At 42.5% G+C, this 24,653-nt stretch overlaps 1 protein-coding gene across 4 annotated transcripts in view; it reads left to right on the top strand.

Moving 5' to 3' along the window:
• Positions 1-24,653, top strand: part of LOC137525789 (uncharacterized) — a 311,742-nt gene that overhangs the window by 132,543 nt on the left and 154,546 nt on the right. For 3 of the 4 annotated variants that reach the window (XM_068246989.1, XM_068246988.1, XM_068246990.1), the window contains one exon: positions 3,905-3,970. The exons of the other annotated variant lie outside the window; for it this stretch is intronic. In XM_068246989.1, coding sequence (XP_068103090.1) covers positions 3,905-3,970 — 66 coding nt within the window. The remainder of the gene's footprint in view (positions 1-3,904; positions 3,971-24,653) is intronic. 4 annotated transcript variants of the gene reach the window in all.

Below are 24,653 nucleotides of genomic sequence, written 5' to 3'. Positions count from 1 at the left end.
GTGGTTGCAGGATTGCAACCTATCCTTGTGAGTATTCAATTGTCTATAAATTGGACCTCCCGGAGCTTTAACGATACTGTACTATTGGGCTCCTGGTCTTCCTTCTCTCAACACAAATACAGGGAATTCAGTTCTAAGGAATGGAGAACCTCGGACCTGTTACACTACATGTATGATATATGGTCTTCTCATAACACTAATAACACTTTATTAAAATCATTTCCCCGGTGTAATCCTTTCTATTCTAAAATATTGTAGACATGATGTATCAGCACTAGGTTTTTCGTTAATACAGTGCATGAGTCGCGGAGTTTCTATCTCTGTCCTTAAGTAATGGTGGTTTTCAGCAATTCTGTTTTCCAGTGACCTAGTGGTTTTTGCCATGTACATTAAATTACATTAGCGAATTTCACGGGTGCCAGAAAACAGCAAACCCAGGACTAATTTGTTGTGAATATTGTTAGCAGGCCTCACAGAAAGGATGGAACATGTAAAAATCAGGAAATATGGAAATGAAAAAAGGACTTTGATAAACAGCATATGATGTACGGTACTTAAACGCATGGCTATTGCTCTAATTTATAGTTAAGAGTATATTTCTCCAGATATGCTGTTCAAAGTGACACCTTAGGCGAAAATAAACTTATGAGATAATGATTTACGGATAATTAATACATCAGTAATTAATACATAAGGAGCAAATAAAAGAAATTCATATTTTTATTTTCAGTTATATAGCTTTATTTAAAACATTGCATCATTCTGTCATATTTGCAATTTAGAAACCACACTCTGTATTTTAAACTGTAAAACAGAGCAGATCTAATGATCCTTTACTGCAGTAAAACCTTATCTCAAGCTGTCTCTCACTGTTTCTTGGCTGTTTAAGCTATTTAGAAAATAGGACTAAGTTCAACCAAGTTTGTCTAATAGCTCAGAGAAGCTCTTTTGCATAGATAACAACTCAAGTGTTTTAACTCTTCCTGTACTGGAATACAACATGAGACTTTTTTCTTTGCTACTAATGTTCTATATGTTATTTGTACTACACATACAATTCAATTATCTCATAATTTTATTTTCGCTTCAGATTTGCTTTAAGTACCGTAATATAACTGTTTTGATTACAACAATAAGATTATCTTAGGCAGTGTATATAATATGTAGGCATAATGCCCTCTCCAGAAGAAAATAAATAAATAACAGGACACAACTATCCTGAGGTAACATGGCTGCCCATTTGCATTGTAACAGCATTTTTGTGATCAATTAACTGTCTGTTCCAATTAGCAAAGCAAGAAATCACCAAGCGTCCCAGCCTGAAGGTGTCCTTGAGATGTGACGCTACATATTAGATGCTAACTAAATGGAATCCATGCCACTGTGGTTACCGGCTAGACGTCAGGAGACTGGCCACTCACAGGACTTGGAGGAAGCTGTCTTTAGGCAGTGATTGCTCGCCAGTAAAAGGAGTACTGCTGTTTTTCCATTAGTAAGTTCCTGATTATTAACTGTGTTGACAAGGTGAGAGGAGTGATGGATTGGGGCATGGCAGTAAATGAAAGGAGTACCCATCTACGGAGTCCATTAGTATTAGGTCGGTTTTGCAATATCCAGAATTGTGATAACAATTCATTTGGATTTCAGACTGTTTCATCTGATTCGTCTTTGTCCAGTGTTTACTTACACTAAACCTTACCTGACATGCCTGTAAACTAAAGGTCAATACATGCTAGATAAAAGCCAGTGCACACAAAGGTGCGATGTCACTCAAACAACATTTCCTGGCAAAAAGAAACAACAATTAGAATAAATGACATTGCCCACACACACACACACACACACACACACACACACACACGCACACACGCACGCACGCACGCACGCACGCACGCACGCACGCACGCACACAACACACACACACACACACACACACACACACACACACACACACACACACACACACACACACACACACACACACACACACACACACACACACTGATATTCCAAACTAGCACAAGTGGAAAGTGACATCTCACATGACATGTGCGCATGCTCCGGGAACAATGTAATTATTTGTACAACTTGTACTCAAGAATGCACCATATACGCCCAATAGTCGCCTGAGTTGATCCGCCAGTTGGATCCGGCAGAATACCCAATATCTGTCTCTTGTCATTGTTTGATTGTGAATAAAAGTTTTCTCTTAGTTTTTAATTCAGGTTAGTTTAAGCTAATACAATTCTTTTACCTATGGGGACCCTTTGGTGGTAGTCTCTGACAATGTCCTGAATAAAAGAAACACACCGGCTCAGACCATATTATCACAAGAGTGATAGACCACCAGCTCCCTGAAGCAGAATAAAAACTTTATCATGAAACCATCAGATAAAGGGGGTGCCATATTTATTGTGAACAGCAGTGACTGCATCCAGGAGGAACAAAGACAGTTGTGCAACACATTGCACTGTACCAAATTAAGGGAGAACCCCACAAAAAGCTACAGGAGAGCACAAGCTTGCTTTCATATGCTTCCCAAAATTCACAGGGATTGTAACTATCACAGAAAACACCTCAAGGGTGGGTGGAAAACATTTTGTAACCTCTGGTCTGTGAAAGATCCAACTACATACAGGATACCACCCACCTCCTAAACCAATTGAACCACCTCTTAAACCAACTGGGGGTAACTATTCTTACCACAATGGTTGTGGAGTCCGTGTAAACCAACATCCCCTATGATGATGGCATTTCCTGTCGTAAATATCTTCAGAGTCTGGACATACCTTAAAGCCAGTTGCTGGACTGATAACATTTATTTTCACCCATAATTATTTTACTTTTGGACAATACCTCTATCTATAGCAGATGGGAGTGGCAACAGGTTCATGATTTGTACCACAGTATGCAAATCTCTTCATGGAGAAAATAGAAGAGGAATACCTTAATACATGTCAAATAAATCCCATGGCCTATTTCAGTTTTATAGATGATATTTTGATCATCTGGTCTGTAAGTGAAGATGATCTTCAGTTCCACAGGGACTTTAATCCTTCCATCCCACAATCAAACTGAAACTAAGCTACTCTCACACTGATCTGTCTTATTACCTCCAATACATCAGAAGAAACAAACTACAAATACAAATTGACAGACCATACCAAATACCATAAGTATGACAGTTTCCATTCCAAACATATAAAAACCCAAAATTTTACAACCAAGCTATACCATGCAAACAGATTTGGTCCGACAGTGAGTCCGAGACCTGGATCACCTTACGATGAAGTTTACTAAATAAGTATCCCGCCCTCCAATGGCTGAGGGCCAACTCAAGAAAGCTGACATCATCCCTAGGACTCAACTCCTGAAATAGAAGCAAAACCAGGAAGTGGGCCATGTCCAACTGATGTCACCTACAGCCTATACCTGGAAATCTTAAAAAAGATTGCAAAAGAACTTTATCCCATTTTACAAGTATCTCAGACTGAGAGAGATATTTCCTGAATCTCCCCTCCTGTCATTTTGACAGCCACCCAACCTAAAACAAATGATTGACAGGAGTTTTTTGAATAGATCAGAACAGAATGAAACATCCCCCTGCCGACAGAAAAGGTGTGAGACCTGCAGACACATCCACTCCACCTACAGAATATCAATACCAGATTCACAAAAAGAAAAAGGTACAGCTCTCCCAGTGACTATACATATTGGTTTGCAGGGACATAGCTTAAAGTGGACCTAAACTCAGAACCTCCTCTTTGTTCTAAAAGATTAGCAACAGCTTGATAACCTTTATGGGAAAAAAATCTTCATGATAATTTATTGACATCGAAAATCCTAAAAAAAAACAAAAAACAAAAAAACCTTAAAGTTTTACCTGGTTTCACTTTTCCAAAAGGGTCCGAGTTTACTGAATGGAGAACTGTCTCAGAAGAGCTCTACTGAAGTCTATTCACAGTTGCTGGTAAGAACTAATTAGATATGTTGATTTGCTTAAACAAACACAGAAGATAGAGAAGTGAATTTCTAGCAGCTATATGTGGAATAAAGACTTTTTGTTGTGTTCTGTGCTAGAGGTTGGGTCCGATTTAAGGGATCTTCTGCTTATTGTACTGATGGGTGCTTTCAAGTCACAAAGACAGACTAATAGGAGAAACACAATTTATACATTGGTTCAAAACTTTAGAGGGTTTAAGCTTCAGAGGGTTGAACAAGGATAGCAATTTATTATGTTGGCATGATGTTGATGGCATTTATCTTTAGCCTAGAATAAATTTGCTTCTAAGTTAACGTGTGAATTCTAATTTATGATTTCTCCATGTTCCCTGGAGTTTTATACAGGATCTTCTCAAAAAATTAGCATATTGTGATAAAGTTCATTATTTTCTGTAATGTACTGATAAACATTAGACTTTCATATATTTTAGATTCAAATACACACAACTGAAGTAGTTCAAGCCTTTTATTGTTTTAATGTTGATGATTTTGGCATACAGCTCATGAAAACCCAAAATTCCTATCTCAAAAAATTAGCATATTTCACACGACCAATAAAAGAAAAGTGTTTTTAAAACAAAAAAAGTCAACCTTCAAATAATTATGTTCAGTTATGCACTCAATACTTGGTCGGGAATCCTTTTGCAGAAATGACTGCTTCAATGTGGCGTGGCATGGAGGCAATCAGCCTGTGGCACTGCTCATGTGTTATGGAGGCCCAGGATGCTTCGATAGCGGCCTTAAGCTCATCCAGAGTGTTGGGTCTTGCGTCTCTGAACTTTCTCTTCACAATATCCCACAGATTCTCTATGGGGTTCAGGCCAGGAGAATTGGCAGGCCAATTGAGCACAGTAATACCATGGTCAGTAAACCATTTACCAGTGGTTTTGGCACTGTGAGCAGGTGCCAAGTCGTGCTGAAAAATGAAATCTTCATCTCCATAAAGCTTTTCAGCAGATGGAAGCATGAAATGCTCCAAAATCTCCTGATAGCTAGCTGCATTGACCCTGCCCTTGATAAAACACAGTGGACCAACACCAGCAGCTGACATGGCACCCCAGACCATCACTGACTGTGGGTACTTGACACTGGACTTCAGGCATTTTGGCATTTCCCTCTCCCCAGTCTTCCGCCAGACTCTGGCACCTTGATTTCCGAATGACATGTAAAAGTTGCTTTCATCCGAAAAAAGTACTTTGGACCACTGAGCAACAGTCCAGTGCTGCTTCTCTGTAGCCCAGGTCAGGCACTTCTGCCGCTGTTTCTGGTTCAAAAGTGGGTTCATGCTTCCATCTGCTGAAAAGCTTTATGGAGATGAAGATTTCATTTTTCAGCATGACCTGGCACCTGCTCACAGTGCCAAAACCACTGGTAAATGGTTTACTGACCATGGTATTACTGTGCTCAATTGGCCTGCCAATTCTCCTGACCTGAACCCCATAGAGAATCTGTGGGATATTGTGAAGAGAAAGTTCAGAGACGCAAGACCCAACACTCTGGATGAGCTTAAGGCCGCTATCGAAGCATCCTGGGCCTCCATAACACATGAGCAGTGCCACAGGCTGATTGCCTCCATACCACGCCGCATTGAAGCAGTCATTTCTGCAAAAGGATTCCCGACCAAGTATTGAGTGCATAACTGAACATAATTATTTGAAGGTTGACTTTTTTTGTTTTAAAAACACTTTTCTTTTATTGGTCGTATGAAACATGCTAATTTTTTGAGATAGGAATTTTGGGTTTTCATGAGCTGTGTGCCAAGATCATCAATATTAAAACAATAAAAGGCTTGAACTACTTCAGTTGTGTGTATTTGAATCTAAAATTTATGAAAGTCTAATGTTTATCAGTACATTACAGAAAATAATGAACTTTATCACAATATGCTAATTTTTTGAGAAGATCCTGTATATGTAAGGGTTAGGTAAATAAAGGGTCTTATTTATTTGTCATAAATACCTCACAATCCTTGCAAGAACCCTTTTGATGCCCTGCTGTACTAAATGCATCGGAATGACATTTTTTTAATTACATTTGTAAAAATATCAATATACCTCCTTAGGAATAGAGTCTGAAGAAGGCTTTTTAACTTACTCTTATGCTTATAAGCTAGGCAATAAATGGCATCATTCTGATTCAATACTTCCTGTCATGTAATTGAGAAAGTCAAATGTTTTAAGGTACATTTTAACCTTTAACCTCCTCCTGGTGGAAATATTATTTCCATATTTTATGGTCTTTTTAAAAGGTTTCAGACCCTAAAATCAGGAAACAAATCATGCTGCCAGAACGCCAGCAGCAGCCCCTGCTCTCACTCACCTCCCTGGGCTCCAGCGCTGCAATTTTACCTCCATCCTCCAGGTGGCACTGTAACACTTTGGTAGGTCAATGACAAGGAAAGGAAGAAGAATGGCTACCGACATCTGGATCCCCGGGAGGTGAGTAAAAACGCCTGCTGCGCTCTATTCTCTGCATAGAGCTCCCGGTGGCTAACTCGAGCATAACTCGGGATTACTGCCAGGGAGGTTAAATACAAAATAAGACATTGGTATTCCAGGGAAGTCCTATTTAGGAGTGGGTCTATATTTACAGTTTTTTATCTCATCAGTTTGTTTTTACCTTATTTTTACATTACAGTTGATGATTGGCATGTAGCATGGTGTCTATTATTGGGTACAGCAGGCACTGTAATTGACATCATATTTTTAGCTGTGATTAGACATCACACATGTATCCATGATCTTATTTTGATTGGCAGTAGGCTAGCTGCTTGCTTTTGGATAGGTTATGGAACTCAGATCATTGGAAAATTCAGCTAATCAAGTTTACATTACGATGTGGATATCAACAATGATTATGATAATGTGAAAGTTTTCATAGAAGGCAGAGTCAGTCACATTAGTCTCACTGTCTTCCTAATTAGCTAGATTTATACTCCAGTCACAGAAATTGGATAGTGCGTCTTTCAATCAGGCGAGGCATTACTATTATTAGAAGCTGCTTAATTATATCTCGCAAACTCCTTTTCACAATTTTGGCTTGTACACATCACTGTATGCTTATATGATATTTTACTGTATGACCCTATAAACAGATAAGTGCACATAATCCATTCACGTTTCTTTCACATTTTTCCCATGAGATATTTTCATATCATGGCCCATATGCAATTGACTTTTCCTCCTAAGTTTTCACCCAGGTGATATGTTCACACCCTTGTCAATATAATTCCTCTTAAACCACAAGCAAGCAAGAAAATATAATTAAAATAATTTTGATAGTACTTTTTCATCTACTTTTTGATAGTTTTACAGTTCCAAATTGCTGAGAAGTTATTTTAAACAGAAGATGAATTAACGCCAAGGAGAAAACTTAGGAGATAAAGTGAATTGAATAAGGGCCCATATCAATGAAACTCACCTGAAGCCCCCAGCAAGCCAAATACTCAAAATAGGTTCGATACTACTTTTTACTTGTTTTATTTTTTTTTTCAACTGATAAAGGTTTTTTTTTCTCTAGAGAAGATCAAAATCATTTCTCCGTTTTTATTTAAATTTGAGCAAAAAGTGTCCAGTCCAAAATCATTCATACCCTTCACAAACTGTCACAGTCTGTGGGAAAATCCAAAGTTCTATACCATTCCAAATAGTCCAAGCTGTTCTAAAGCATTCTAATTACCCTGATTAATTCGGAACAGCTGTTTTAATCAACTCAACAGGTGAAAAACAGCAGCTCTCTGCAGCTGGTTTGTGGACAGTCATGGCTAAGACAAAGGAGCTCAGTGAGGACCTGCAGCTGTGCATTGTGGCTGTTCACAAGTCAGAAAAGGGCTGCAAGGCTATTTCTAAATGTTTTACAGTTCCAGTGGTTATAGTGCTAAGTATTATTAAAAAATACAAGATGTTCTGCACTGTGGAAAATCTCAGAAACACTTTTGACAGATGTCACCCATTGGGGATCAGGACCTGATTCCCTTGGGCGACATCACTAGGCCAGGCTGTACACATGGGTGTCAGCTTTGTACCTGATGATGCGCTGTGTTGCTATGTTGGGGAGGGGGGGATGGAGGGATGGCGAGTGGAGCATGCGTGACGTCAGGGGGCAGGCATGGGAACAACGTGAACAATGGGATCAGTGGAAGATCGGCATCTTTGGGGGCGAGTAGATCCATTCAGCGGATTGCTCGCAGGTTGGGGGTCTGGAATTGCTGGCTTCCATACACATGCCTTATTTTCAGCTGAGGAGGTAATTAGCTAATTTAAGTCAGGCATGTGTACAAACCTTAAAAACCACTTAACGACCAGCTAACTCCGATAGACGGCGGCTGGTCATTTGTGGTTTTGCATGGAAACGGCCACTCATTCGAGCAGCCTTTCCATGCCACTTCACGGAGGGTGTCTCCGTGAACAGTGTGCGAGCCGCCGGTCGCGGCTCGCACGCATAATGTAAACACGCGGGGAAGAAATCCCCGCTGTTTACATCAATACGGCGCTGCTGCGCAGCAGCGCCGTAAAGGAGATCGGCGATCCCCGGCCCCTGATTGGCCGGGGATCGCCGTAATTTGATAGGCTGAAGCCTATCCTATCCGTCACAGGATGGATATCCGTCGTGCGCAGCCCTGGGTAAGAGGGAGAGGGAGGAATCGGCAGAGAGGGCGGAAACCGCTGCGGAGGGGGGCTTTGAGGAGCCCCCCCCCCGCTCGGCCACACGGAGCGGCGGCGATCAGACCTCCAGAAGGTCATCCACCTGGTGGGGAAAAAAGGGGGGGGAAGTCTGATCGCCCTGCTGTAATCACGATCTGTGCTGCGGGCTGGAGAGCCCACGCAGCACAGATACTGCAGAAACAGCCCAGTCCTTAAAGTTTGCATCATGCAATTTCATAAAAATAAATTAGGAGGCGCATGCGCGGCGCGGACTGATACGGATGTGATTCCCAGTCGCTCCGCACTAGAGCTGCAAAACCTACCCTAAAAGCATATTATTCGGGGCACAACACCGACTCCAGCCCTCCGTGTGGGCCGGGTGACATGTCCAGGAGGACTAAATCCAAGAAAAACAAGCTCCCGGACTCCACCACAGCGAGTACACCGAAGACCTCGCCGGTCTCCACACGTGCCGCTATACTCAAAATGGCGGAGGCCCAGCAAGATGCGGACCAACTAGGCCCAGCCTCTCCAGACCAACGCTCGCCCCCTAAACAAAATAAGGAGAAAAAGAACCAAAACTCCCCTCCGTCTTCCCCTGCCAATCAAGAAGATCTCCTACTAAACATCCAGAGAGTCTTCCGAGCGGAACTAAAAGAAGCGGTCCGCGACATCTCACTCCAGCTACGGGAGATAGGAGGTCGGGTCGCGGACTTGGAGAAGCAGACAGACTCCATTACCGTTGCCCTGGCTGAGGATAAAGCACAAATGGACGACCAGGCCACCAAACTAGACACCATGGAACTAAAACTGGAGGACCTCGAGAACCGCAATAGGCGTGCGAACCTCAGGATCCGGGGCCTCCCAGAAACGACCACGGATCTATCGGCAGCAGCACTCACCATCTTTAAGGCCCTCCTGCCCCAGGAAGACCCCTCGCAGTTTCGCATGGTCAGGATCCATCGCGCCTTGAACAAACCTCGTAACCCTGATCTTCCCAGGGACGTGGTTCTCAAATTCCAATTTGAGGAAGTCCGTGATCTGATCCTACGAGCAGCCCGGAATCTTACCTCGCTACCAGGAGCCCCAGACGGAGTCCAGCTCTATGCCGATTTAGCTCCGGGCACGATTCAGCGGAGACGACTTCTACGCCCCATCACCCTGTCACTCCAGAAAGCAGAGATCCGCTACAGATGGGGTTTTCCTTTCTCCCTATCGTTCCTACACCGTGGAAAAGAGCTCGCCTGCCGAACATTAGAAGAAGGCCGCAAGCACCTGGAAGCGGCGGGAATCCCGATGGAAACCATGACACTTGCTCCCCTCCCCATGAGGGCTCCCAGACCAACGACAGCCTGGTCCACCAAGGCACCACGCAGCCGAACATCCCGGGCGGGAGATGCCTAACCAACCGGCGAACTTCCCTCCCTACCTCCATCGGTCCAACAGCCGGGCAGTAAGTACTGAACCCCACCAGGGTGATCACGCCATATACACTAGTACCCCACCTGGGTTTCTGGCATGCATTACCCGTTGGCCTATGGAACATGGGCAGCTCCCCCCCCCCTCTTTTCATGCTAGAAAGCAACACTTTGGCATCTCACCCATCCAAACGCCTACCCTGAGACAATACAATACAATAATACAATACAATAACATTTCTATAGCGCTTTTCTCCCATAGGACTCAAAGCGCTTAGGCTCTCTCAGATTCAGTAATTAGTAGGATGAAGTATTCACACAACAAAAGTTATATTTCTGCAAATGCCAAACTGAACAGGTGGGTTTTCAGTCTGGATTTAAACACATCCAGGGATGGAGCTGTCCTGATCTGTTGAGGTAAGGAGTTCCAAAACGTAGGGGCAGCATGACAGAAGGCTCTGGGACCAAAAGTTTCCAAGTGGACTCTGGGTATGACTAGATTATTAGAACCTGTTGATCTGAGAATGCGGGGATTGCTACGCAGCTGCAACATATCTTTCATGTATCCAGGGCCTAAATTATTCAGGGATTTAAATGTCAGTAGGCCGATCTTGAATAGGACCCTCCATTCTATAGGTAGCCAGTGAAGGGAGTGCAGGACTGGCGTTATGTGGCAGTGACGGGGTTGGTTGGTTAGCAGTCTGGCAGCAGTATTCTGTATCAGCTGTAGTCGGTACAAGACCTTTTTTGGAAGGCCAGTGTAGAGAGCATTGCAGTAGTCCAGTCGAGATGTGATGAAGGCGTGGACTAAGGTTGGCAGATCTTCTGGGGGTATGAGGTGCTTGATTTTTGCAATGTTCTTCAGGTGAAAATAGGATGATTTCACCACAGCAGAGATTTGAGTTCTAAAGTTTAAATCCCAATCAATTAGAACTCCCAGGCTACGCACATGATCAGAGCTGCGCAGATCCGTGCCTCCTATTCCCAGTGGTGAAGACTGCAAGTTAAGTTGTTTTGTTATCATGCTCTGCCCTCCTATCAGAAGGACTTCAGTTTTGTCTGCATTTAGTTTCAGCCAGTTGTCATTCATCCATTGCTGTAGTTCACGTAAGCAGGCGTTTATAGTTAGAGTTGGGTCTGTCACACCAGGCTTGAAGGAAAGATATAGTTGAGTGTCGTCTGCATAGCAGTGGTATGTCAGGCCATGTTTTTTGATTAGTTTTCCCAGCGGTAACATGTAAATCGTGAAAAGCAGGGGAGAGAGGATTGAGCCCTGGGGCACCCCATACCTAAGTGATACAGGGGTGGACAGGAAGGGCCCCATAGACACTTTGTGGGTTCTGCCACTCAAGAAGGATTGGAACCACTGAAGAACTATGCCATCAATGCCGCAGTATTCCTGTAGCCTGTTTATCAAGATGTCATGGTCAACTGTATCAAAGGCTGCAGAAAGGTCTAGCAGTATGAGGATGGAGCACTCTCCTCTGTCTCTTGCCATGAGCAGGTGGTTGCATATTTGGATGAGGGCCGTTTCAGTGCTGTGGTGTTTCCTGAAGCCAGACTGGAATGGGTCATAACTGTTGTTTTGTAGGATTTTGGCTTCTAGCTGGAGGTAAACAGCTTTTTCAATTAGCTTGCCCAGAAAGGGAAGGTTAGAGACAGGTCTGTAGCTGGTCATTGCATCTGGGTCCAGGGAGGGTTTTTTGAGGAGAGGCCTGATGATTGCTTCCTTCAGTAAAGCAGGAAATATCCCTGATTTTAAGGAACAGTTAACAATTTTTAGGAATACCGGTACGAACAGGTCGGGGCAGTTCAACATGAACTGTGTTGGGCCAGGATCTAGGTCACAGGTAGTTAGGCGGACGTGAAGGAGGATGCTTGATGTGACTTCTTCATCAATTTCTTTGAAGTTTGACCAAGGTGTTACATTGTCTCTGCTAATGGTCTTCGGCGCTATATTAGGCTCAGATGCTGTAAGTTGGATGGCGGACCTTATAGCGGAGACTTTGTCTGTGAAGAAATGGGCAAATTGGTCACAGAGGTCCTTTGAAGACTCGATGTTAAGTTTTTGACATGCCGGGTTGCAGAGTTTTTCCACTGTGCGGAACAGTTGGGCTGGTTTGTTAACTGCATTTGCAATCTCTTGTGATAGAAAGGATGATTTTTTTCCCGTGATTACCTTTTGGTAGCTCTTCAAGTGGAGGATTAAGGCATGTTTGTCTTCTGGGGACTGAGATTTGCGCCACAGTCTCTCAAGTTTTCGGCCTTGTCTTTTCAGCTCTTTTATAGCGTTATCAAACCACTGTGCATGATGGTGTGGAGTAAGATATTTGGTGCGCAGAGGAGCAATGGTCTCAAAGGTGGAGGACACACATTTGTTGTATTTAAACACCAGAGTATCAGGGTCCAAGCTGGAGTCAGTCAATTCACCTTCTCTGCCCCATTTACCCTAATTATACGCTGACCTCCTGACTCCCTATGAGTAATCAACCACCAGTAAGATGGAAACCAGATAATTTCCAAAACTCTGCCACCCATGGACTATGAAAACCCTGAATGTTTACAAGAACTAACTACAGAGCCCCAGCGCTTTTCATATAGACTAAGCACATATCCACCTGCCGGGCACCCAGTCTCTTATGACACATGGCTAACCAAGGCTTCATACTTTATGTTAAACCCAGGGTTCATGCTGAACGTGGACCTACCTGGATTAATCCACCCTAGGATTGTGCATACCCATAACCTGCCACCGGCTCATATGATAAAAAGGCTGAAATCTTAAGATGTTATAAACTCTGTTGTTTAAATGCATGCCTATGTTTAGCTGTCACACGATAGGTTTATGCAGCCTCTAGGTTCAAGTGCTGCCTCACCATGACAATCTGCACTGCTGGTCCTGTATTATCCCCAGCTGTGCCTTTTGTCTCTAAGAGCGATTTTCGCTCTACCCAAACGAGCAACTATCTTGCTCGTCTAGCTTTGCATGTTCATATATTTTACTATCCCTGTTACCCCCTCCCTGTTTGTTTTATGACAGCCGACATGACCTGCAGTCTCCAAAAACACTCACTTGACATACAGAATCTCCCACTTATTGACCATGCTCTAACAAGGCCTAACGACCGCCACCCTACAGATAAATGGCATCACTAAACATCATCTCCCATAACGCCAAGGGGCTTAATTCGCCTATAAAAAGGAGGAAGGCATTCACTGACTATCAAAAATGTCACCCAGACATTATATGCATTCAGGAGACCCACTTCTCCAGCACCTCAACCCCAAGATATTTTCATAAAAACTTTCAGAGGTTCTATGTTTCAACTGCTGATAAGAAGCACAGGGGGGTTATTACATTAATAGCCAACTCCCTTCCCCTTCAAATTGAAAAATCAATAACAGATGAGGAAGGTAGATTCGTCATCATCATAGGCCTCATACAAGAAACCCGAATATGTCTGATTAACCTATATGCCCCCCCTGAGGCACCTATCCTAGCTATCAAAAAGATACTGACACATATCTCTGACTTAAACAACACTCATATCATATGGGCGGGTGACTTTAACGTAGCACCTAATCCGATCTTAGATAGATCCAACCAAACAACCTCCCACAGACATCACCGCCTAGCACAACAACTAAGAGACCTGCTCACACCCTACATGTTAATTGACACTTGGAGGGAGTACAACCCCAATACTCGGGGATACTCCTTTTATTCACAAGCCCACCGCTCCTACTCTCGCATAGATGCCATACTCCTCTCAGCATCCCTCATACCAAATCTGATATTTGCGCGTCATTCCATCACAACATGGTCAGACCATGATGTGGTCTGGATGGCATGCACCTCTCTGTCCACCCCCATCTCCCGGCCCCCATGGAGGTTGAATGAGACCCTCCTGATGGACAATGAGAATATCCTCGATATTGAGGAGCACCTAATTAACTACTTCAGAGACAACGATATAAATAATGTAAAACCTGATATACTCTGGCTAGCACACAAACCCACTATACGTGGCCACTTTATCAAAATAGCGTCCCGGATCAAGCGAGCCAAAACTGAAAAACAGCTACAATTAGAACGCAAACTATTCCACTTAAAAAATGCCCATGCACAAAACCCCACCTTGTTCCTCCTCAAACAAATCGAGGACACTACAACCCAAATCAACATCCTACTATCCCACAGAGTAGAAAAAGCCATCAGATGGACCAAGTCCAAAATCTATTCACAATATAACAAACCCAGCCCTTGGCTCGCTAGAAAGCTACGCAAAGTCCAATCCAACAACAGAGTTCTCCAAATCAGAACGAAACAAGGCTTGGTAACATCCGACCCCCTCAAAATCCATAAAACCTTCTCCGACTACTACAAGTCCCTCTACGCAGCCACACAAGACAATAAGGCACTCCCTGATATAGGAGACTTTCTAACTACAATCCATACTCCTCACTTACGACCAGAATATGCAGCTAATCTAAACGTCCCAGTTACCGACCATGAAATAAACAATGCAATCAAAAAACTAAAGAACGGGAAAGCCCCTGGCCCCGATGGTCTAACCGCCATCTATTATAAAAAGTTTGGTCGTACGCTAACCCCTTTCCTCATAAAACTCTTTAACTCTATATTAAACGGTAAAACTCCAGCCCCTGAATTCTTACAATCTATAATCACAGTCATCCCCAAACCAAAACGAGACCATTTAGATGTAAAGAACTACAGACCCATTTCCCTCCTAAATCTTGACTATAAGTTATTTACATCTATACTAGTCGGTAGGTTAAACAAAGTCCTAGGCCCATTAATACATAAAGACCAAGTGGGGTTTATACCCCTACGCCAAGCACCAGACAACCTCAGGAAGGTAATTAACCTTATACAGGTAGTCAGGAAGCGAAAAACGCCCACAATTCTGGCCTCACTAGACATGGAGAAGGCCTTCGACACCATCAATTGGCCCTTCATGAGAGAAGCACTGAGGAAGGTGGGGATAGGGGGAGCCTTTTTGCAAGCCATAAACTGTCTCTACTCCTCCCCAACAGCCACTTTGAAGCTGCCCACTAGTACTCCTGAAATGGTGCGGATCCAGAGGGGCACGCGACAGGGCTGCCCCCTATCTCCCGCCATTTTTGCCCTAGTAATAGAGCCCCTGGCTGAAAAAATTCGCAACTCCCCTGACATCCAAGGAATCAAAATAGCCAAACATGAGTACAAAACGAACCTATTTGCTGATGATCTACTCCTAACTCTCACTTCCCCACACACTTCACTACCCAATCTACTCACCCTTGTTAAACACTTTGGGCAACTATCGGGCCTACAACTCAATATCACCAAAACAGAAGTGCTCCCAATTAATCTCCCCTTAGAATCAGCTTCCTACCTAACAGCTGCCCTGGGGGTCAAACTACAAACAAAGTACCTTACATATTTGGGGATAAAGATCTCTTCCAGCCCCTCCGAGCTTTTTGACCTCAACATAAAACCAATGATAAACACCCTCAAATTGGACCTGAATAAGTGGGTATCCCCGACTTTATCATGGACAGGACGCATACACGCAGTACGTATGACCCTACTACCAAAAATTCTCTACTTGTTCCGCTCCTTGCCAATATTTATCTCCCAAAATTCCTTGAAAGAACTCCAATCAGCCATATTCAAGTTCATATGGAATAACAGAAAGAGCAGGATCTCGCGGAAATTAATGGGCTGGAACAGAACTAGGGGAGGACTAGGGGTCCCCGACCTATACAATTACTATAGAGCCTCGCAACTCGCCCAACTATCTCAACTCTTCTCTGAACATAACCCGCCACTCTGGACCCAAATAGAGAATAGTCTACTAGCACCCTATTCCCTTCCAGCCCTCATGTGGTCAGCCAAGAGGCTTCCAACCAAATTTAGAGACGCCTCACCCATATCTACCCACTCACTAACTTTGTGGAATAAACTTAAGAAAACTAAGCATTTACAATCAGTACTCCCACAGCTAACCCCCTTATTTGGTAATCCCGATTTCCCCCCAGGACTCGACAAAAATTCGTTCCGCTGGTGGAAAGACAAAGAACTACTCCTCCTCAAACACTTCCTGACAGACGACAAATGCCCAAATTGGTCTCAATTTCAATCAAAAATTAAATTCCCACACTCGGAGCTCTTCTCAACGATCCAAATTTACCACTTCATAAAATCACTCCCTATACCAAAAACGGGAGATCCCCCTAGAACCACTTTTGAACTCTGGTGCTTACACAAACCTCTGGAGGGTGGGTTAATCTCCCACTTATACTCAATTCTTTCCCAACCTCTTATACCCTCCAAGCTACCATCTATGGTAAAATGGGAATCTGACCTACACTCAACCCTTTCCTTAAAGGAATGGTCAAAATGCTGCTTGACCTTATCTAAAGGAAGTGGGTTTTACTCACACATAGAAACCAATATGAAAATTCTCCACCGAACCTATCAGGTCCCAGAAAGAGTCCACCAATATGATTCTTCTAAACCGAGCCAATGCTTTAGAAACTGCGGCAGAATCGGCACCTTAGCACACACATGGTGGTACTGCCCAATAGCACGTGCTTATTGGGACCAAGTATCGGCCCTCATTAACACGGTCTTGGAGAAATCCCTCCCCCCCGACCCATTCCTCCTGCTATTGGGACATAAACCCGTAGGCTGGAAGTACCGACATCACAGGCTCGCTCAACACATAGCCAAGGCCGCCAGAATCCACCTAGCCAGACAATGGCTGCAACTAAACCTTTCCTTAACCCAAACTAAAGGCATCATCAATGAAATAATGATTAACGAAAGACTTAATGCTATTGTCAATGACTCAACCATCCCATTTATAAATACCTGGCAGCCTTGGCTATCACTAGCAGATACTCAAAGCTTGAGACAGTCTGTTATATCTCTCTAATAACACACCACCAGGTTGCTATGGTCACCTATTAACCTGTATCCGTGATTTTGTTCATTTGATACTGCTGATTTGGTCATGTCATATTTGTTCAATTTTTGTACTACTTATTATTGTGAATTGAGTCCCTCTGGGACGAAACCAAAATGCATAACCTGTCATAATATATGTTAAATCTTCAATAAAACCCTTTGAAACTAAAATAAATTAGAATAGTCCTTTGAGAAGCATCGTTTAAGATCCACATTTAAATAGGGTCCTTTTGGATACTGACTAATAAACTGTTCAGCGGATGTTTTAGCAGACAATAAAGATTAGGTTGCGCCGAGGAATAATTTAGCTCAGTAAACAGGTTTAACTTTTTAAAATCATCTCCCCTTCATCAGTGGTTTCTTTGTGCATCCTCACTGGCTCTGGATCATCTTGTGCCCATCAAGTAATATATTTCATGGACATGCTTCCCGTTCTTATTATTGGGACAGTTTTGTTAAATCAATGACGTTAAGCGAACTTAACCTTCAATCCATTGCTGCCAGCTACAGGATGTAAGAAGATAAATTAACATTTCTTTCTGCAGCTGCCTGGCCTGCCTGTAATCAAGATATTGAGATTGATGTGTGTATTCTAGATATAAGCAGCCCAGGATAAAGCCTGTCCAGGCCTCAATAAACAATTGCCTTCCATTGTTATTTCTTAACGTCGAAGAGTTAACCAGCAAGTATATTACATTTCCTATTGTCCACGTGTAGCCAAGAAAACCAGTAGTGTGGATTGTGCGAGTTAGACTGAAATAGCCGATGTTATTTAGCAATCAAGTAAAAGTGTCACCATCTAATTGACCTAACCAACTTCATCAATTCCAATTATATGGCAACCAGAGGCATTTAATGTTAGCTGGGGCAAGCTAATTAAATTGCAATAAATATTAGTTTGCATTCTAGTAACAGCTAGCGTCTAATGAATTAACTGCTAATAGCTCATTTATTAAGTGCCAATTACACGCTGGTAGCAAACAATAAAAAAGTAAGAGGAAAACTTTGTCCTTTTTTTGTTAAAAAGAATTGTCCTCCAACTTTGTCCTGATGTACGCAGCATTCATCAGTGTGGAGCCTGAAGCTGATGGTATAAATGAGCTTGCCTCCCTGTAGTATAATGAGAAAAAAGAGTAGTGTTTGCATGACGCAGTGTATACATAATGTTTATACTCTAATCTCTCGCTGAACGCAGCCACGAAAGCTGAAACAATAAGCAATTTGTCTTTTTTCCTCTATTGCCTGCCCACCTCTTCTTAGCCAGTGGTATTGCTGGTGCAATTATGAAGTCCAGAGTACTGTATATAGTAGCGTCTTCAAACCCTTTTTGAACTAAATCGTATTTCCTGCACTTCTGCTACATTTGATCTCCTTTTTGACTTTGAAGCATGGTTTCAAAGTCCTCTCCACAGACGACATGTAAAATAAGCCGAAGAAGGAGGTGATGGAAATATTCCAAGATTTTATCCAAAAATGTTAACCATTCAATAAACAGCCAATGGCAAGGGCACATACAAAACTGCTATATTTGGTCTGATTAACCAATCCAGGACCTACTAATTTGCAATTTAACTGGCTCCATTCAAATAAATAAGGAAAAAGATCCTGCTGATGCACATTTTCCTATTGATCACTGGCCATCAGGACAGTGCGTTGCCTGCTGAACAGCTCACTCATATCATTTATTAAAGCATATCTGTAGTGATATAAAAAGTCTAATACTTACCTATAGAGAGGTAAGGCTCTGGATCATATTGAGCCTTCCCTGTCCTCTCTCAGTGTTCTCATTCCTCTGCTTTCCCCTGGTGAAGTAACAATGCCTCCAGGAGGTTTTGGAAGGCTTTGGGAGCACTCATGTGCACGCACGCATGTGTGCACGCACGCATGCACTCATGTGTACTCACGCATGTGCACTCACGCATGTGACCCACGCCTTCTGTGGGTCCCCAAAGGCACATTCGACTAGTTGGTCAATTAATACATTGCGGTAGGCTGTTCTGCCATGCACAAATCCCACCGCACCATCTGTGCAACCGGCCTAACTCTTTCAGACAGGAAAATAGGCAAAATAAAACACAGCCTAGTTATTAACCTGTTTGGCACAGTGCATACACATGTCACATGTCAACTTTGGTACACCTAAATGTTCCCAGAAGTCTTTTGTGTTTTTTTCCAGGACCCCCATTTTTATCGGCATCTATTTCTGGTTACTAGAGATCTTCTATTTCACTAGAAATCTTCATAGTTGCTTGTAGTATCCCGCCATCTCGCTTGCCAGCATTATGAACAGTATCTGTCATCTTTGAACATGAAGGCTGGCATTACACTTGTTGTTTGCCTTGTGATGCAATGCTCCTGCCGCCTCCCACCGCAACGTAAAAAATGAAAATAATATGACCCTGTGACAGAGTGTGCCGACATATGCGTGGGTCATATGCACAGCACCGTCCCCCCGTTCTGTGACTCACACCCTGCTGGGCAAGAAGTACATCACTGGGATTCCAGTCAGTCTGTGCATACACGCTGCAATACACTGTGCTCTGGTGTTTACATTTACTGCATTGCCTATAGACTAGGATTACCCCAAGCACCATGCATTAAGCGCGGTACTTGCGGTAACGCGTTGCTGCCCTCGCGTTGGCTCAGATACTTCTGGTGCATCGCAATAGACCATAATAAGTGTGAAAGTCTTTATAGACTTTCATTGCTTTTGCTGCTCCTTGCGGCCATTTATAATCATACACAGAATAATGCAATCTTAATTAATTAATATTTAACATGTTCATAGGCCAACAAAATTGAAGAGTATTCAAAAAGTAGCATAAAAAACAGGTTTCGCTCTGTTTGTACATAATCCAAAAAGACTACCTTCTTTCTTGTTAAATTAACATTTTTTTTTTCCAGAACATGGAAAAGTAGCTTCATTCCTGGTCCTATTTAAGAAGGCTCAGTGACAATATTTTGATTCTCTTTAACACAATTACCAAAATAATGTAGGAAGAAATCTGACACAAGCCATTATCTTTTCAGATAGATTAAATTAATTACAATCATTAAGCAAATGCAACTTCCGCAGCAAAGTGATAAAAGACGTCTTGCGGAGAGTGCAAGCTTTAATTCATCCTCTGAAAAGACCCTGTGGCCAGAATTTCATATGAACATAAGCTCCCCTTTATGAATTGAGATGTTAGTGATTAAACTTTCTACACAAGGAATACTGTAAATTATAGATACACAAAAAAGAACTTGCGCTAGGAAGACACTTAAAACAGGGATGGAGGCGCCCAATGCATAAAAGATGGGCAAATAGCTGTTAAGCTTATGAACAGACAGGTCATCTTACCTTTCTTGAAGAATTTGGACCAGTTTATTGAAAAAGGGTCTTTTATTAGAGCACATAATATTGACAACGAGTTTTGCCGGTGCTTGCCCACTTCCTCGGGTCAGTGGATAAAACAGGTGCCTTAACTGCTATGGCTGTGTAGCAAGCATGAGCACCTCTCTTGCACTAGGAAGGAAGACTTAAGCCTGGTACACACGTACAATCATGATTGGCCAATCTCTGACCAATTTTACCACCGCCATATAATATGAGAGCTTACCAAAACAAATTGTATACAGCTTTCAAAATTTGCTAACTCTTATACTACATGGAGGTGGTTAAATCAGTCATTGATAGGCTAATCAAAACTGAAAGTGTGTACCAGGCTTTAGCAACTTTGCAACTTTTTGCAAGTGTAATTAATGGATCCCAGGACATGACAATTATAAAAGACTACATACACTCTTCTCTTCAGGGCCGCGATTTAGCACTTCAAAGATACAGTTGCACAGGGCAGTATTGATGAAAACTGCACAGAATATTTGAACTAGCACTGTTAGGTTGCATACATGCATCCAGTTTTGATTGGCCAATGATTGGCCAATTTTAAAACTTCTATGCTGTACGCAGAGCTTAGTATTCAAAATGTGTTGGCCCTCATGCTACATGGAGATAGTAAAATAGGCCACTAATTGGTCAAACAAAATTGTATGTATGCATGCATGCTTAGTGATGTGGTGATACTTTGTCACAGACTCGCTGAGTCGTATTCCCCTTCTTTTTGCAGAGTATGGCCCAGTGCACACCAAAAACCTCTATCAGATCTGCAAAACGCTAGAGGTTCTTGACGCAGATTTCAGAGCTATTCTAGGCATGTTTTCTAAACATGCCTAGCGTTTTTTGGAGCGCTTTTTGTGTAGCAGATTACAAATATTTTTACAGTAAAAGCTGTTACTGAACAGCTTCTGTAACAAGAACGGCTGGAAAAACGCTCTGATCTAGCATTTTTCAGAGCGGTTTTCCACTTTCCTATACTTCAACATTGAGGCAGAAACGCCTCAGAAATCTAAAAAATTTGGCAGCCCCCGAGTTTGCGTTTGTGGAAAAAACGACCCGCTTTGGTGTGCACCGTCTCATTCACTTTCATTAGCTAAGCGGTTTTCCCCCTGCAAGCGTTTTAAAAACGCTCCAGAACCGCTCTGGTGTGCACCAGCCCTACCTCCTAATGTCAGGCTGGTATTGCACAGGATTCAGATCCCCATGATTGGGAATTCTGATCCCTCTGGGGAATGGCAGTCTGCAAGAGCTTAAAAAGGCTTGAGGGCACATGCTCTTAAAAAAAAAATGGAATATAGTGTTAATACCACCGATGGTAATCCCGGAATGAGATAAATTAAAAAAAAATTTCTACTGGAAAAAAAGAAAGCATTTGCAATAACACCTGGTACTAACATTCTATTGGCCAAGAGCCCTGCAGTGACATCTAGATGCACTCTTTTGGCTGGGGCTCATTGCAGTGGCACCTGGGAACATTCTATTGACTGATGGAGAAACCAACAAGTAAATGTTAGTGCCTTGGCATCTATTTTCTGGCAAAATCTTTTGTGGTATAATTATAAGCCAGTCCTCCGCAGTAATCCTGCCATAATGGAAATGCAGATTCTGCCATGAACTTTGCCTCTGCCGGCATCTAGATCCCTCCCCTTTAAAAAGCGCTATTGCTTTGGCGATTAGCTGGAATTGCCCTAGTGTGAATGGGCCCTAAGTAATGAAGTATAGCTCCCCCTGTTCATCTCTTCCTTTAATGTTATCAAATTTCTTTCACAATTCACTGATGGACTGTGACAGGCCAGGGCCACGGACCAGTGAATCATCCCTACATCTGTTACTCCTGTGTGTACTTTATACCTTTAGCAGATGACAGTTCTCACTAGCTAAAAACAGCAGCTGCTTGTCTCTCTGAATAAGCTGTCTGAGGAGAATAATGCACTGGAGCAGTGGAAATGTATCTTGTTATGTGCAGTATTAACATTTGCAATTTTGTGTGAAATCTGAAACCCAGGCAGGATTTTCATACTAAAGGTTTTTTGCTTTCAAAGAAAAATACTCCGTAGCCTTCTGAGATATGCAGAGACCAGCACTGGCTGTGGCACATTTCTCACATTGCACAGACTCCCCCTTTGCTAATGATTTGTTCCGATGCAGCTACAACCTACATACAATGAATTACACAATTGCAAATGTTAATACTGCACATAACAAGATACATTTCCACTGCTCCAGTGCATTATTCTCCTCAGATAGCTCATTCAGAGAGACAAGCAGCTGCAGTTTGAAGAGAATCTGTACTCTAAAATTCTTACAATAAAAAGCATACCATTCTATTCATTATGTTCTCCTGGGCCCCTCTGTGCTGTTTCTGCCACACCCTGCTGCAATCCTGGCTTGTAAATGCCAGTTTTAGGCAGTGTTTACAAACAAAAAACATGGCTGCTAACCAGCATGTGATAGACTGAGAGAAGCTCAGTCTGTGACTCATACAGAGCCTACAGGGGGCGGGGAGAGGGTGTGTATAGCTTCTACCTATCACAAGCAAAGAAGCACATTCCTGCCTGAGTGCCTGAACCCAACAAAGCTGTCAAAGGAAAGAAGATTAGATTATATAACAGAGATAATACAGCCACTGTGCAACTAGGAAAGACTGCAGTAAGACAGACCACATTAGAACAGGTATAGGAACGTATAGGATAGAAGAAATAAGGCTGAACATTTTGTTAGAGTCTCTTTAAGCTAGTGAGAACTGTCTTCTGCTAAAGGTATAAAGTACACACAGGAGTAACAGATTTAGGGATTATTCACTGGTCTGTCGCTCTGGCCTGTCACACTCCATCAGTGAATTGTCAAAGGAATTTGATAACAATAAAGGAAGAGATAAATAGGGGGAGCTATACTTCAGTACTTAGAGCCCATTCACACTAGGGCAATTCCAGCTAATCGCCAAAGCGAAAGCGCTTTTTAAAGCGGAGGGATCTAGATGCTGGCAGCCATTCCTCTTCCTGTCCTTGGAGGCTTGGCATCCCTCTGGTGAGATTGTCATCTGTCGTCATGACGACAGCAGGCGATCTTACTATAGGGGTACAGCACCACCCAGAGGATGGAGGGAGATCTGCAGTGCTGGATCTCAGGGCGGTGAGTCAGTGCAGGGGCTGCTGCAGGCTTTCTGGCAACATGATTGTTTCATGTTTTCAGGGTCTAAAAGCATGTGAAAAAATGCACTGTTTTCAAACCCTAAAATCTGGAAATAATCATACTGCCAGGGAGGCTAATGCTGGCATATCGCTGAGGAATGGTTGTGTGTTTTGAGCTGAGTAGAAAAAACACTTGCCAGGATCTATATGCAATTAATTTTTCCTAGGTGATATATTCAAAATTGTCAAAAAAATGCACTTCATATAATCAGCAAGCAAGAAAATACTATTTTTTCACCTACGTTTTGGAATACAGAGTGCTGAAAAGTTATTTTACAAAGAAGAAACATTTCTATAAATATATATTTTAATGCCAAGCCTAGAATGATTAGTTATGTATCTCCATTATCTCCTAGGTAAAAACTCAGGAGAAAAAGTTAATTGAAGAAGGGTCCTGTTCTCCCAGAGTGCACTGGGAAAAAAAAACTACATAACTAATCATCCTAGGCTTGGCATCAAAATATATATTTATAGAAATTGTTTCTGATGCTGAAATCAACTTTAACGTATTTTGGTTCCTGGACGTAGAAACTATGTCCAGGAACCATGCGCGCTGCCGCGCGCTCCCGTGGCCGATCGTGCGTGTGCACGCGCGCTCCCGGCCCGCAGTTCGTTAACCAGGCAATCAGTGAATCGGGCTATGGTGCCCAATCACTGAGTCCTCTCCCCTGCTGAAAAAGCGACAGCTTCTCTCGGAAGCTGCGCTTTTTCTGGCTGTTGCCTCCCCCATGCGTCACTCTAAGCGTGTGTTACGCTTAGAGTGACGTCATGTAAACAAACTCATGGCCACCATCTTGTGACCAAAAAGTAAAACTACAGCTAAAAGTAAAAAAAAATTTAAATCAACACACAATTACATTATAAAACAATTATTTTCATCCCACCCTCCCAAAAATACCCAAATAAAATGTTTAATATAAAAAAAAACCCATTACAATAATAAAAAAAACATGTAAATATTTACCTAAGGGTCTAAACTTTTGAAATATCGATGTAAAGATGAAATATTTCTATATTTTTTTTTATTTTAAACTTTTAAATAGT

This window comes from Hyperolius riggenbachi, chromosome 7 (assembly GCF_040937935.1).
Source record: "Hyperolius riggenbachi isolate aHypRig1 chromosome 7, aHypRig1.pri, whole genome shotgun sequence".
In the NCBI taxonomy this organism is placed as follows: domain Eukaryota; kingdom Metazoa; phylum Chordata; class Amphibia; order Anura; family Hyperoliidae; genus Hyperolius; species Hyperolius riggenbachi.
Note: the sequence above shows the minus strand (reverse complement) of the source record. Positions and strands in the feature narration are given on the sequence as shown.